Source organism: Capsicum annuum, chromosome 6 (genome assembly GCF_002878395.1).
Source record: "Capsicum annuum cultivar UCD-10X-F1 chromosome 6, UCD10Xv1.1, whole genome shotgun sequence".
NCBI classification, from domain to species: Eukaryota; Viridiplantae; Streptophyta; class Magnoliopsida; order Solanales; family Solanaceae; genus Capsicum; species Capsicum annuum.
In genome coordinates, this window is record NC_061116.1 from 178,026,466 (window position 1) to 178,042,307 (window position 15,842).

At 33.2% G+C, this 15,842-nt stretch overlaps 1 protein-coding gene across 1 annotated transcript; it reads left to right on the forward strand.

Moving 5' to 3' along the window:
• The first annotated feature begins 13,803 nt into the window (after nt 1-13,803).
• LOC107872948 (zinc finger protein ZAT1) lies at nt 13,804-15,148 on the forward strand. Its single transcript, XM_016719635.2, has one exon. It carries the CDS (start codon nt 14,040-14,042, stop codon nt 14,976-14,978), a length of 939 nt encoding a protein of 312 aa, XP_016575121.1. The 5' UTR covers nt 13,804-14,039; the 3' UTR covers nt 14,979-15,148.
• Nucleotides 15,149-15,842: the final 694 nt, after the last annotated feature.

Below are 15,842 nucleotides of genomic sequence, written 5' to 3' on the forward strand. Positions count from 1 at the left end.
AAATTATATTAAAAAATAGCTAATTTTTATTATTGTTTACTTGCAAATCTTTATAAAATTCTATGAATTGAAAAGTTTGTAATTGCACACTTGTCAATGCGGCATATATATGATTTAGTCATGTGATAAAATTATATAAGAAATAAAAAAAATGACAATTTTCACAATTTCTTTATTTTCATTTTTATGAGAAAATTACCACTTAAAAAGATTAAACTCATGTTTAAATAAAATTTCAATTTCAAATCACCTCCAAACAAGTTGTAAGATTAAGTGTTCGTCATAATAAATGTTGTTTAGTTTAATGAATTTATTCATTGCTAATTGACCCACTTTTGGGTTTGTCCTACGACTAATTTCACGAATTTCCAACTTAAGAAGGAGTGCCATCAATTTTGAGAATGTGAGTGGTTTGACATCCAAGTGTCCATTAGTTGGGAAGAAGGAAGAAACTGTTTTGTGGCCTCAATGGGTTTGGGTTTCATCGCATAGTGCTCATATTCTTTCACTCTTTGACGGCGCAACCAACAATCACATCACGTTTTAATTTTATCGGTTTTTCGTTCTTACAAATAATATTGTAGATAATAAAATTTTATTAAATAAATTCATATTAAATCTTGATAACCTTAAATTCATAATATGTTGATCAAGTTAAATTATTGATTAATAAAGTTGGATTGAATTCCAAATTAAAACTATAATATAACTTAAATAATGTCCAATCATATTTGGGCCAGTCTGTCAACTTGACAGGACGAACCCAACCCAGCTTTTCAAGGTGAAAATTTATGGGGAAAGGACACCCACTGGTCATTTTGAAAATAAATGGCCAGCATTTGGTAAGTTTTTCATATTGTGGCCAGTTGATTAAAATAAGACCCCGTAATAGTCATTGGGCTATTTTGGCCTTTCCTGCATATATAGTTTTTATACCAAATTGATACAATGTTTATATTTTATTGATATACTTTTTCAAAGGAGACAGAACCTATGCATGCATATACAATCCCCTATACCAAATTGATACAACGTTATGCCAAATTGATACAACGTTTAATGTCATTTAATAGCCTTTGGGCTACTTTGATACTTTCCTACATATACAGTTTTTATACCAAACTGATACAATATTATACCAAATTGATACACTTTTTCAAAAGTGACGGAACCTATACATGCATACACAATCCCTATACTAAATTGATACAGCGATTATACCACATTGATATACTTTTTCAAAAGAGAGGGAACTCACACATTCATATACAGTCCCTAAATCAAATTGATACAACGTTTATACCATTTTGAACCATTTTTTTGTAAAAAAAAAAAACATAGTAGTGAAAAAAATAGAAAAGTTGAATTCGTTTTTATAAGAAAATGGACAATATTTTTTTAAAATGAAACAATAAGAAAAAATTAAAAAATAGAGAAGGCGACAAAGCCTACATTGAAATGGCTAAAAGTAGGAACTACTTTAGTGGCTAATTACAGGTAAGTAGTTTTGGGTGGCTATTATTGTAGAATTATTTTAGAATGAAGTGCTATTTTTGTCCTTTCCCCAAAATTTATTAGGATTACTTGGAGATCAAAATACCCCAAGCCTGGTTCATGCTTATATAAAGGGATCTTGACCAAAGAAAGACACAAAATATACATAAACACATAGAGAGAAGTTCTCATTTCATTGGTGATTTGCAAGTATTCCGCATATCAAGGAGTTCATATCCAAGTGGTGGGCTACAAACCTCCATACTTCAATGATTGTGAACAAAGCTTAACTCTGCAATTCGTGGTGAAATTCAAACAAATATTCTGTCGATACAAGAACATGAGGAGAAAAATCAGAGGATTACATCTTTTTATTTAAGATTTTATAAGGATTATAACCTTGCACACATTTTGAAATAAAATACTCTGATTTGTCGTTATTTTTCTTGTCTTGCTTGCTATTTTTCATAAAAGAAACTTAGACGCTTGAAAATTGACACACCCTATGAGACAATCTTTACCTCTCATCTCTTCTCTTCAAAGTTAAGAATATCAATATGACTACAATGAATATCAACCCTAAATTTAATGCTATTGAGGATGTTGACTCCATAAATGACTTAAAAATTGTCATAAAAATTGTTGGCCAAATAAGGAGTACAATCAAAATATTGAGACAGAAGATACTTCATGTACTGTCCAAGTCATATCATGTTTTTGGTTTATCTTCTTCAAAAGAAGGATCCTCTCTATATATGCTAGAACAAGGAAATAACATTGTTGAGGTGGTAGAAAGAACTTTAGCTCGCCCACGGCTGTCACAAGAACACCAACTCCAGTTAACCAATCCTAATGCAGAAAGATGATGATGCCTTGAGCATTAGATCTGCTCCAACTTTACCTTGTGCCACTTTTCAATCCAAGCTCTATCCAACTGATCATCCATACTAGTCTTCATCCTCTACATTGGTAGTGCAAGCGATGATGACTGAAGTTTTCACTATACAAGAACAACTTGAAAATTTGATAAAAGCAGCTGAAGGTCTATCGATATGCATCAAATATTAAGATGACCAAATTACCAAGTTGGTGAATATGAGTCGACTACGTGTGAAACCTCGTGAGACACAAGACAAAGAAGAGTTCTTAACAAAATAATAAACAACAATCAAGGAGTTTCAAGTATCCGCAGAAGGTATGATTTTCATTGATTAGCCGAATGACATCATCATGAAAAAGATCAAAGATAAATATAAGTCCATATCCAAATCTTCTCTCATATATATAAAGTCGTATACATAAAAGATTGATAAATTATGTATGTTAGGTTATCAAACTCCTAAGTTGCATCAATTTAATGAAAAGAAAAAGTTGAAACAACATATAACATTATTTTATTGAAACTTTTAATAATGCTAAAACATACGGTGATCATCTTGTCAAACAATTTGTTTGATCCTTAAAGAAAATATTTTGATTGGTACACAGATCTCAACCTAGTTCTATCAATATCTGAGAGTAGTTGAAGCAAAAATTCTTTAATCATTTATATAATATGAGCCGTGTTGTGAGCATGATAAAGCTTACTAACGCCCATCAAAAGATTAACAAGCGAGCCATTGATTTCATTGATCGTTGGAGGAACTTGAATCTTAACTGCAAAGACCACTTTAATAAAATTTTTGAGATTGAAATATGCATCCAAGGTGTGCACTGGGATCTTCCTTACATATTGTAAGACATAAAATCTAAGATATTTGAAGAACTAGAAACTTGTGCTCGTGATATAAAATGGAGTATGGCTACAAGTGGAGACCATGGACTATCTGACTTTGAGCATCAAGAACAAAAAGTACATGATATTAATGATGGGGCAAGCTTTCATCTGAGACTGGTACCGAAGAGTCTATATAAGTTGAAATGTTCCTCAACGCATGAGCCCAAACTGTAAGTTGAAATGCTTCTAAAATACGAGCCTAAACTGTATTTTATAAAGCTCATCAAATTCGATCTAGGTCTGCCTATCAAAACGCTCCTTAATGCACGAACCTAAGTTGCAAGTTATAATACTACTAGACCAAAGAACCTAAAATGCATGTCATGAGTCATAAAGCTCCTCAAATTCGAGCAAAGTCTTCACATTTCAAAGCTCTGCAAATTTAAGATAACTTGAAGTCACAAAACCTCTAATGAGTTAAATCTTCAAGTGTCGAAGCTTTTCAATTTGAGCCAAATCCTCAATTACAAAACTCTTCAAGTTCGACCCAAATTCTTAAAGTCATAAAGATCCTCGACTTCAAGCTAAATCTTCAGGTTAAAAACAAGTTCTTCAAATTCAACCAAGTCTTCAAGTAACAGAAGCTCCTAAAACTAGAGTGGTCTTCAAGTCGCAAAATTTCCATGAAGATAGTAAACTCCTCAAGTTAAATCCTCCAAATTCGAGATAAGAATATTGTGGCCGAAACACAAAGTAGAAAAGTCAGATTTTTTTATCAACTTAAGATTTAATTCAAGTTGATCTTAAAAATGTTTCGAACTAATATTTGCAGTGTCGTATCTTTTGAAGTCTAATTTCCTCAAAATTAGGAGGATCTAAATTTCGTCATTCCTACATCAAAATAAATTTTTTTACGGATATGCACTAAGAACTTGCTCGCCAGAGTTGAAAGAAAATACATCAAATGGTTCCTCACCAAGCATGCATTTATCCCCTGTAAACCTACAAGAAAAAAGAGTTGATGTATTCTTTGCTACTAATGGCACAATACATTAAGTCAGCATGAAGAGAGTTTTGACATATATATGCTTCATCTCATAGTGATAAATACGGTTCTAATGGTTTACATTTTAGATCCTCTTTAATTGGCGTATTGAAGACAAATCTCCAGCAATGTGAAAATCATTATGTAGCCTTTGATTTTATTTATAATTTGTAACGATTAAAAAAATTGATGAAATATGTGAAATTTGTGATTTTGTGTGATTTAATTATTTTATCTCTAATCGTAGTTGCATTATGGTATTTCTAGAGTGTGAGAGTGATTGACATAGTTTTTCATGCATTTTAGTACCATTTATGCGATATTGTGGTTTTTTATGGCTCCGAGAGCCTTGTTTTAGACTTATGGGGATATATTTTGATTCGTGCGACGGATGGCTGATCGAACTACATTAGCATCTCTAGAATATTAATTTTAAGTAAGGTATACCTTTGATTCAAGGCTGATCGAACTACATCAGTATCTCCAGAATATTAATTTTAGGTAAGGTATACCTTTGATTCAAGGTTCGATACACCCGAGCTCATTTCGACCTATTGATCGAAAAGTTGAAAATTGGAAATGTGAGTGTGAGACCTATATTTGGTCGAAACGACCTCGAATGAAAAATTCAACTTTGTCAATAGATCCAGAATATCGATTTTAGGGTGGTAACATATTTGGCATGATTTTAAAGCTTTTAAATTTCATTTCGACCCTCAATTTGGAAAATTAAAATTTCGAGTTTCGGGGGTCAACTTTTTGAAAATGATATTTTTTTGAAAATTTGACTTCTCCAAAGCGTCCGAAACACCAAATTTATTGTGGTTGCATAGTTCATCTGCATATATCGGGCTCCGATCCCAGAACCCCGTCAAAGTTTGAATTGACTTAAAAAAATTGTTGCTTTAGCAGATTTTTTGCTATAAATTGCAGATATTTTCTTTTTTTTTGCCATTTTGTTCATTTTTCATCTTGCCTCTTGAGAGTTAGACCCTAAAATAGTGTAGGAGTTTAGTTTGTGGGAGCTTGGAAAGCTAGATTGACACTTATTTTTTTATTCTATTACGAATTTAAGTTGAGATTTCATCATTTTCTACTTAATTCCTTGATTAATTTCTCAAAACCCCAAAAATTTTAGGACTTTATTTTAAACCCCAATTTCACTTCTTTTCAATTGAATAATATTTTATCTTATAATTACAAGTTTTTCATCAATTTAACCTTCAAAACAACTCTGATTCTTGATTTGAACCCAGATTTCAAAGATTTTAACCGGTAAATCTTAAAAATGGTTTTTCTTTAATTTGAACCTCATTTTTACTCGATTTGACTTGGGTTTTCATTTGTAGATTCCTAAAAATATGGGAAACATGTTTTTGAAGTAAAATTCAGATTTGCCCTTTTTTTTGGAAACCTGTTTTGGGGTCCGTTTTGACCCCGAAACAAAAGTAGTTAATATGGGCATTGTTGGTTTTATTTTGATGCATATATTTTATATTTAATGTTGTTAGTGAAGTTTTAAATTGTTAGTAAAAAGTAAGATCGTGGGTTCGAAGTGGAGCACATTGATTTCAGCTTTTGAGGTAGGTTATGGCTTAACTCTTTCACATTCGGTTGAGTAGTAAATGTTGATACAAAATGCATGTTAAGGGTGAAAACTAATCTGAAAAATGGCTACCTATGTGTTGTGTCCGTGTGGGGGCCTATATGTGATGTAATTATCAAAATTGAGATATTATGTGATATGTGTGACCGTGTGGGATCCTTTGTGATATTGATAGCCTTGAATTGTAATACCCTGAATTTTTTTCCTAAGATTAATTTCTCTTCGAGAAGATTAAGGAGTGACTTCCTAAGTGAGTATCGTTTTAACCATATAGAATTTCCCTAATTTCGACTTTTTATCACATGAGAAATTTGATAAGCTTTCCGTCGATATAAGATTAGCCCAAATTCGATATCCGAGCGAGAATTTATGGCTAATTTAAGTCCTAGTCGTAAAACAGCATCATTTTAGTGCTTGGCGCATCGCAGAGAGGGTTTATTTGACAATTGTCAATTTTCAGTGGAACTCCGCGATGGTGGCACATCGTGGAAGACCCCAATTTCCCAATATTCAATTTCCAGTGGCCTAGCATGATTCTGACGCGTTGCACTGAAATTCTAGGTCCCAACCAGTGGGACAACGCGATGGCTCCGCGTTGCGTTGACTCCCAGATTTCTATTTTTCAATTTCCAGTGAGCCACCGTGATAGTGACGTATTGCGGTGGCCCATAAAATTAGGTTCCCAGTTCAATTTTTCCATCTTCGTACAGAAGTTAAAAAGGGCACTTTGGACCTTTTCCAAGCCTCTTAAACCGTGCAAACGCCAAATTAAAGTCATTTACAAGCATTCTATGAAGTCTCTCTCAAGTTTTCTCTCAACAAAAACCCTAAGCATCCAAAACCTCTTCCAAGAATCTCAAAATCCACCATAGATTTTCTAAATTGAGTCAAGATTTAAGGTTCCCAAGTCAAGGGCTTCAAGAACCCTCATTCAAGAGTACAAATAAAGTTCCAAAAGTGAGAGTTCATCCAAAGCTTTTAATTCAAGGTATGTGGGGTTTTGAACAAGGGTAATTCTTTCACCCTTGTGCCCAAAAACTTATCTAAACTACAATTCTCTGCAATTTATGAGATTTTACATGAAATTAAATTGGGGGTTTTCACCCATTATTATTGGTTGCAAGCTTTTGATGTTTCCCTTGAATTGAGAGTCTAATGGCATGATTTTTACATGTTTTTCTTGAGAAATTGCAGTTAGGTCTATACCCCATGATTTTAATCCTTGAGAAGTTAATAGTTGAAATGTTTGAGATATTAAAGTATATGAGTATATTGAGATTTTGAGACAAACTGCTGAAATTTCCAGATTTCTACATGAGTTATAAATCTATATGCTATTTATTATGCTTTTGATGAGTTTTAACTTGAGATTGAATTATGGGTTATTAAGCCCTACTTGATACTTGAGATTTTATGAACTCTTGTGCTATAAGCAACCATCATTTGAGTATTCTGAGATTGTTAAGAAATATTTTGACCTAATGGTCATTGAGTTTTGAAATCCACTCTACTACATGAGATTACAGATTTGATTATTGGGTTCTTATTGAACCATGAGATTATTCTAAAGTGGATTTTCATGAGATGAGCGAGATAAAATAAAGGAAGTAGTATTTAGCACCGAGTTGGATAAGTTAACTCAGTTTCTTAGCCCAGAACTATGTGTCACCGTAGGTTAGGCCTGAAGCCAAGATGATTGTTGGGCCTAAGGCCAAAATATCGGGCCCGAGGCCGAGATAAGTAATCACTGAGTTGAGGTTATACTCCTTGGCAAGAGTATGACGCCTCTCCCCAACATGAGGTCTCCATGTAGCTCGCATGATTTATGTCAGTTAAGAGAATCTCCCTTAAATCTAAAGCTTTGAGATAAGATATTTTCCTTTAAAACTAAAATACTTTCCCTTGATATGAGTATTTTTTCTTAAAGCTTGAAATGAGATATTTTTCTAACGTGAATGAAATGCCTTCAAGTATATTCCAAAGTTATATGATTCTGAATTCCAAGTATTTGAGTTCAAAAGAGTTATGAGTTCTTGAGTATTAAAGAAGTTATACTCTCCATGAGACATATGCATGAGTTGAAAGTATTGCTTAAAGTTTCCTTTAGCCTTGAGTAATAAGAATAAGAGAAGAGTGTAAATTTCAAAGCTAAAAGTATAATTACTCACGAGATTGTGTTACATGTTCCATTTTATATGATTCATAAGCTTTGCATTTTATACTTATTCAAGCCATGTGAGTCATCACTTAGTACATTCATGATTTGATTAAAGAGTATTGATGTTGTTTTATATAAATGCATGTACCCCCACATACTTAGTACATTCTCCAGTGCTGATCCACAAATACGTCTATGTGCTACATTGTCTTCTAATGTAGGTTCAGGTGCTCAGTCCCAACCTCGTCAGTAATTTTCGAGTGCCTCTATCTACATTCCTACAGTGGTGAGTCCTCATGGTTCGAGGACCTATATTCAGACATATCTATATTTTGAGAGACTATGTTGTTATTTCCAGTTCATTTCGAGTCAGTTGGGGACCTGTCCCAACGGCTCTCTAGTTCATGGATCAGTAGAGGCTTTGTCAGACTAGTTATCAGATTGTGGTTGTGTTGAGGTTTTCGGTATTGCTTGGTCTTTTGGACCGAGTATTTTCTCCGTATTTCCTTTCATATGATATGACTATGCTAGTGTTTGAATTATTTCATTTGAAATGACTATTATTAGTAGAAACAGTTTCAAAGGGTTAGCTTGTGGCTATTTGTAGCCTTAAGCACTGTGTGACGTCCCGGGAGGCAATTTTGGATCGTTACATGAATACATGTGAATAATTGTATTGTATTTTTAAAATGCTTAATGTGGTACCATTGATGTATTGTGATTATATTCATACTTTATTGGCATATGAGACATGTGAAACTTTACGGATAAAACAAAAATAATAGGTGGATATTGGCTCACATGATTGTGGAAATGTATCATTATGGTTGGTTGTGAAAATATATCATGTAGTTGGTTGTGAAAATACTCTGTGATTAATTGTGAGTATTACATCCTCATATTATACTCATCCATAAAATATTGGTATCACTGTGGCAATACTTGAGTAACACTGGCAACACCTTTTTAAAACTCTCTCCGAGGGATATGCCAGGAAGAAAATATTGCAACAACTTATAAAACTCTTTCCGAGGAATGTGCTGAAAAGAAAATATGAGATATGTGGATTGTATATGGGTTGACAAACCCTACATGGGTCCTGCATTGGGAGGCTTGCCTCCGTAGGTATATACGGAGATTGTGCGATGACCTCGTACATCATCATCATCATCATCATATATTGCACTTACTTTATTGTGTTTATATTATGTTGTATTGGCATATTGATTTGCCATCTATGTAATTGTTTTATCTTCTTTTACTTGTATTTGATGATCTTGTATATACATGTTCCCCGTTGTTTTATTTATATGTGATATAATGCATACTTGCGTTCTATCTTGGTGTGATATTGCAACATATGTGACATATTAGAACTGTTAGTGTAAGCGGTGTGGGCTACCGTTGTGGGACATTTTCTAATTGCAGGTGACATATCGTTAGTATATATTTTGTATGCTTTATTTACTACTTTGCTTGTTCGGTCTATGATATCTGCTGAGTACAAGTGGACCGTATGCATGCCTACCGCGCCCTTTCGGGGCAGGTCCTAGCTCGAGTACGCCTCAGCTTGCTTGACTCGGGCGATTGTTGAAGCTTCCAGTGTAGCGGTTGGACATTTATGCGTTCGGAGTTCACCTCTATCTTTCTATAGTATTTATGTCTTTATTAGTATTCGGAGACAGATATTATTTCTTTATGGTTTTTTTTATGTATTTGAATCCTGGTTGTATTAGTAGTTCTTAGACAATTGACACCTGATTTTGGGCATGATTGATATTTTGAATAAGTTCTTTTCGGATTGTTATGATTACTTGTATGGTTCGACTTCCTTCTAAAAGTCTTACCTTGAGCATTTTTGTCCTTTCCTTTTTCCTTCTTGTATCAGTTTGGGTGATACGCTTACTTGTCAAGGTATGCCGCGACAAGTGTCATCATGACCCTCATCTTTGGATCGTGATATAATTCTCCTTCACTAAGCAATAATAAAAAGATGACGCCTCATCTATGAAATGTTGCAAGGGTAAAGTGTTTTGTCTACCTTTTTGCCAAATCTTGGATCAAGAATTCACCATCTGCGTCTTCGGTGTACTAAAAGAAAAGAATACTCCATGCGCTTCGCTCTTCGAGAATGAAATTTTAGACTTTAGAATGTGCTCTCCGTCAAGTCAAAATAAGGATGTTGCATCGCCAAAGATGGAAAGGACTGCTCCAATGCTTCTTTCTCACCAAGTTGCTAAGTTGAGATGGACATAGGCTTGAGCATCATGGATAGAATGTGTTTCTTTCTCACCAAGTTGCAAGGTTGAGATGGACACAGGCTTGAGCATCATGAATAGAATGCGGTTACTTAAAAAAAAACTTGTCGAACAATGAGTTGCATAACTTGTTTGATCGCCAAGGATGGGATGTGGTTGTTTCATGTCTCTCTATTACAATCTTGATTACTTTTTAGGAAAGAAACTTAAGGACTTACAAATAAAAATATAAATTTTATTTTTAATTTATATTTTTTATATGATATAAAATTATACGTAAGAAATTCTAAAATGGTATATACAAAATTTTTATAATTTTATTTGGAATTTAAAATTTTGAATTAACTTAATACTCAATAAGATTTGTGTGAGAATTTATAGTCAAATGAGATGGACATACGCGTGGCTTTGGCATGCGATGCCGACGTGATATTATCAAAGTTTCTCCTTGCACTCGACGCGCCTAAACCTCACAAAACATTAATTCTCACACCACGAACGCACTTTGAACATATGTTTAAATTTTTAAATTTTTAAATAGATCAAACTTTAACTTTTGTCTATATCAACAAATTATATGTTCAGCGGAATATAAATTTTTTAAATATATGGATCGTTATTTGTATGATATTATAATATAAAAATATAAATTTATACCACATTGTTATTTGACTTGAAGAATAAAAATTAAAGATCAACTTAAGAGAAGGAAAAATGACAACAATTTATTAATTTTGGAATTAGTTTTGATCAGGTATTAATTTTTTTTTGTGACACAAAATCAAATACTATCCTACTCAACGAGTATGATCTTTTTACTACCAGTATTATTTATTTTGATTTAATCTTGAAGAAGATGACAATTGAATGCTATCACTGTAACTCTGCAACTTGTTATTACTCGTAGTATATCAGATCTTTCATTGTTACTCAACTTTTTCTTTTCTTTACTCCTAAGTCCTATCTCCAAAACAAAACAATAAAAAAGACAGAAATATATAATGTTAAAAGAAAATTCTTTTAGCTAGGATGGGAGCATCAATTTGCTTTTACTTTCATAAATGCATTTTCTTTTAGATTAAGCAATGTTTATTCCTATTTTATCAGCTTGAAATAAGAAAAGTTAAAGATATTATATATAAAAATTAAATAAAGTTGTCCTTCGGGATAATTCAATTGGTTTGATGGGTGATTATCTACACGGATGATTTGAAATCGACCCTCCCACCCCCTCAATGTCTTCTGCGTCGCGATTGTCGCACAAAACTTGTCAGTACAGTTTACATGCCTTGTGTGATTTTCAGGCTATTACACCGTGAGTGGTTTATCAACGCACATAAAATGCTCACCCAAATGTCAAAGGCTATAGTCATGGCGGATTATTGTGGAATTTTTTTTTTTTAAAAAAAAAAAAAAGGTTGACCAAGAAATAAAAACAAAATTAAATGAAGTTGACCAGCTTCAACGGAGGTTTAGCAATCACCGGTGGCTTTTGATGCGGTACAACAAATTAATCAACTAGTAACAGTTTATTGACTAGTAGTCTTTAATCCTTATACAAGCCAGCCACATGTTCGTGTTTTAGTCAACCAAATTAAAGTTCTCCAAATTATTTATACGATAATTAACTCATGAACTAAGAGCTCGTCTCATACGAGTTATAGGAGAAAATTGCTCTCGAGACAAATTTTCAAATGAGTTTATTTTATATTATTTGATTGGGATAAAATCACAAGATAATAAATTCTAAAATATAGTGTTACTATTATCTCATATTAACGGTGAAACAACAATCATAAGATAATCAATTTCGAGATAACTTGTTTCGAATCAAATGAACCTAAAAGTTTAAATGGAAGTACCATTGAGATAGTCCATTTTTCCTCTCAGGGATCGATCTAGTGCAATAGTTACGATTTCACGTACATTTATTTTTTTAAAAAAATTTAAATTATATATTTATATCAAAACTATAAATGATAATTAACTCTACACTTTAGTCCTTGATCCGTCAACAACTTTTTAAGAGGAAAAGGGTTACTACAATTTAATTATCGGCGACCGAATTAATGGTACAGTACACAGTACAAAACAGGCATAGCCCTGTAAAACAACAATCAAAAATAATTCTAGAATATTTTTTAGCATGATATATTTATTTTTATTCTATAAAATATAAAGGGATCACGCTGTGAAGGCAAGAGTTGCATGTTCACTTGCTCTTTCTTGCCACTCACGATCAGGAGTAGTTAATTTTTATTTAGCCTATTTTTCTCCATCCCATTAAAAAATTAAATCACACTTTACACCAAATAATTATAGAAAATAAATAAATTAGGGAAATTTGAAAAATTCTAAGGTCATAAAAGAGTTCAAATGTTATTCATGCAATGTTATTTTTCGATTATTTAAAATTTGAAATATTATTTGCCAGTAATTGTTTACCTCAAGTTTTGGTAAAACTTTTCTTTTTTAATAATTTGATAATTTGATCAATTATAACATGCAACTCACCATCTTATAATAACCAGTTCCAATACGTTACGGATTTTTCTATTTTGAGTTGCCATCTCATATGTAGAGTAAACCTTTATTTACATTCATATTTAAGTAAAACTTTATTATGTGAATAATTTGAACACTCATATATAGTGTAAATCTTAATTTGTAAATTATGTCTTAAGTAACGTAATTATGCACATAAACTAAAAACTACTACTAGTACTAGTAGATTAAAAAAAGTGTATCGTGCTACTTGATTTATTTGCCACTTTTAACCTATCTAGAGTTAATTTGACTAATTTTTAACATTGAATTAATGTAAATTAGCTTAATATTTTAAAATTAAAATTAAAACGTAAAAATTAAACAAATCATACTATAAATTGCAAATTTTTCATATTCAATAAGATGAAAAGTAAATTTTAAAATGTTATTTAAAGTTCTCATGTTTTGAATTTTGAAAATAAAAAAATGTCCCATAATGGAGTGGATGGAGTACATAACAATTCTATAATAAAATGTGAGATTATTTTATCTCGTATTTGATTATGAATATTAATTTGTCCCCAAATATATTTTGTACTAAAATAATGGGAGGAGATGCAATTAAAAGTGAGAAATAAATTTGTCAATAAAGTGGAGTTCTTCAAATAAAAATTGTCTCAACAACTATAAAAGTTGCTTGATAATTGTGCTAAGTTATCGGGCAATTGAATAGTTTTCGTAGATGTTTTGAAGAATTTAACTCACTTATATTATAGGTCTTACTCGAACATTTTAATTAATTGGAGACTTGAGAACATTCTTCAACTCATTTTTCCATCCTTGTCTCATTCTAATAATCAAATAACGCAAAACTTAATCCTAGATTTCATGGATTAAGTTATCTCGAAATTATACTCCTGATGTTATAATTATGATGGAATATACAAAATTAAATTTGAGAGTACATTTAGTCCATAACCTATGGTTTGGTCAAGTAAAAAGAGATTGTAGTAATAAAGTAGTAATTGAGAAAGGGAATCACATCACAACTGTTTTTATGGGTGATGGAAGATTGCTTGTTACCTACTTCTCCTCTTTAAAGCGTTTTATAACTTCCCACTCCCACTCTACTTCCTCCCTCCCTCTCCTCTCTCCTCCCTTGAGAGAGAAACAAATACACATTTTGTTGTTATCAACAGCTTGATCTTTTTGTACAACAGTGAGGGGAAGTACTGCTGAAGATTCAATCTGTGATCTGTTTGAACAATCAATCAATGAGTATGGAGAAGCATAAATGCAAGCTCTGTTCAAGAAAATTCTCAAGTGGTAAAGCTATGGGTGGTCACATGAGGTCCCATTTGAGAGCTCTTCCACTTCCACCAAAAACTCCCCCGCAGAAACAAGATTCCGCCGCCGGTGGTGGTGGCTGTAGCGAGTCAACTATATCGCTCTATGAGGATGAAGAGGAAGAGGAGGAAATTAGGGATGACAAATGTTTGAGTTATGTGTTAAGAGAGAATCCGAAGAAGAGTTCCAGGATTGTAGATCCTGAGTTCATGGATGCTGGTTCAGTTGTACATGAAAAGGATCAAAGTGAAACTGAGTCAACAATGAAGCCAACTAAGAGGAGATCTAAGAGAACTCGATTGCGAAGACTGTTTACATCTGATCATGAAGCTGTTGATCACCATGCTAAAAAGGAGAAGAAAAAAACACCTGAATTTGAATCTGTAAGTTCGTTTTCCGATACTTCTCCTGAAGAAGACATTGCTGTTTGTCTAATGATGCTTTCTAAAGATGTCTGGAAGAAATCAAATTCAGACGAGTCGCAATTGAAGGATAAAAAACAAGGGAAGTACTACCAATGTGAGATTTGTAACAAAGTTTTGAAGTCATCACAAGCTTTGGGAAGCCACAAAACGATTCACAAGAAGAATAAGAGTTCTTCTTGCAATGAGGAAAATTCGAGGCAAGTGAGAGCGAAGAATGTGGATCATGATCATGAATGTCCATTTTGTGGGAAGATCTTTGGGTCAGGACAAGCATTAGGTGGACACAAAAGATCACATATATTGAGTTCATCAATTACTGGTTCATCTTCATCAAAAGTTGGTGAAAGTTTGATGGATTCGAGTTCTGGTAAATTCCCATATGGGTTTATAGATCTTAACATGCCAGCTCCAGTGGAAGATGAAGATTTTAGCATTTCTTGATCAACCCAATTAAAGCAGAGTTTAGCAAATGGAGAAGAATGTGGGAGAGGTCAAAATTGTCATTCTCATTTTCTTTTCTTGTTTTGGGGTTTTTACTTTCCATAATTGTTTAGTAATTTTGTTGAAATGGGTTGTGCTTTGTTATAGAAAACAATTGAATTTTGATCCAATTTTAGCTCCTTTATTTTCGCGTTAGTTGTAAGTCACATTGCTTTGAAAACTTCGCAAGCAATCTTAAATCAGTTGCAGAAACAAACTACTGACAGAGATTGGCCTTGGGGCCCTAACCTCTCTGTCTGTCCTGGCCGCTGAGCTGGGAGGAGGGTGGGGTGGGGTGGGGACATGGCCAGAGTCACATTAGGCTAAGGGTGGTTCGGTGCACGCTCTTTATTGAAAAATTATGTGATTTATATAGGTCAAAGGCATCGATAAACACTCAAACTTGTTGCCAAAATTTAATTAAACACCTCAACTATGACCTATAGCTATCAGCCCCTAAACCCCCTAAATTTTGATTCAATTGGACATTTTTTTGTTAATCAGCCAAAGGCTGAAGTGTGTGTTGCACACACGCGGTGATGTGAAAAAATTAACCAATTAAAAAAAACACGTGGCAAAACAAAATTATACATGGAATTGTTGATATTTTTTATTTTTTATTTAATTATTTATTTAATAATAATTTCTTAATTTTTAAAAAAAAAAAGAAAAAAAACACCCCCACCCCGTCGTCGTCTTCTTCACCCCACACCCCTACGTCTTCAAGCATCCCCACCCACCCAATCGTCGTCTTCTTCACCCCCCTCCCCCGGTGTCTTCACACACACACATAGTCGTCGTCATCACCCCATCCCCTTCACTGCA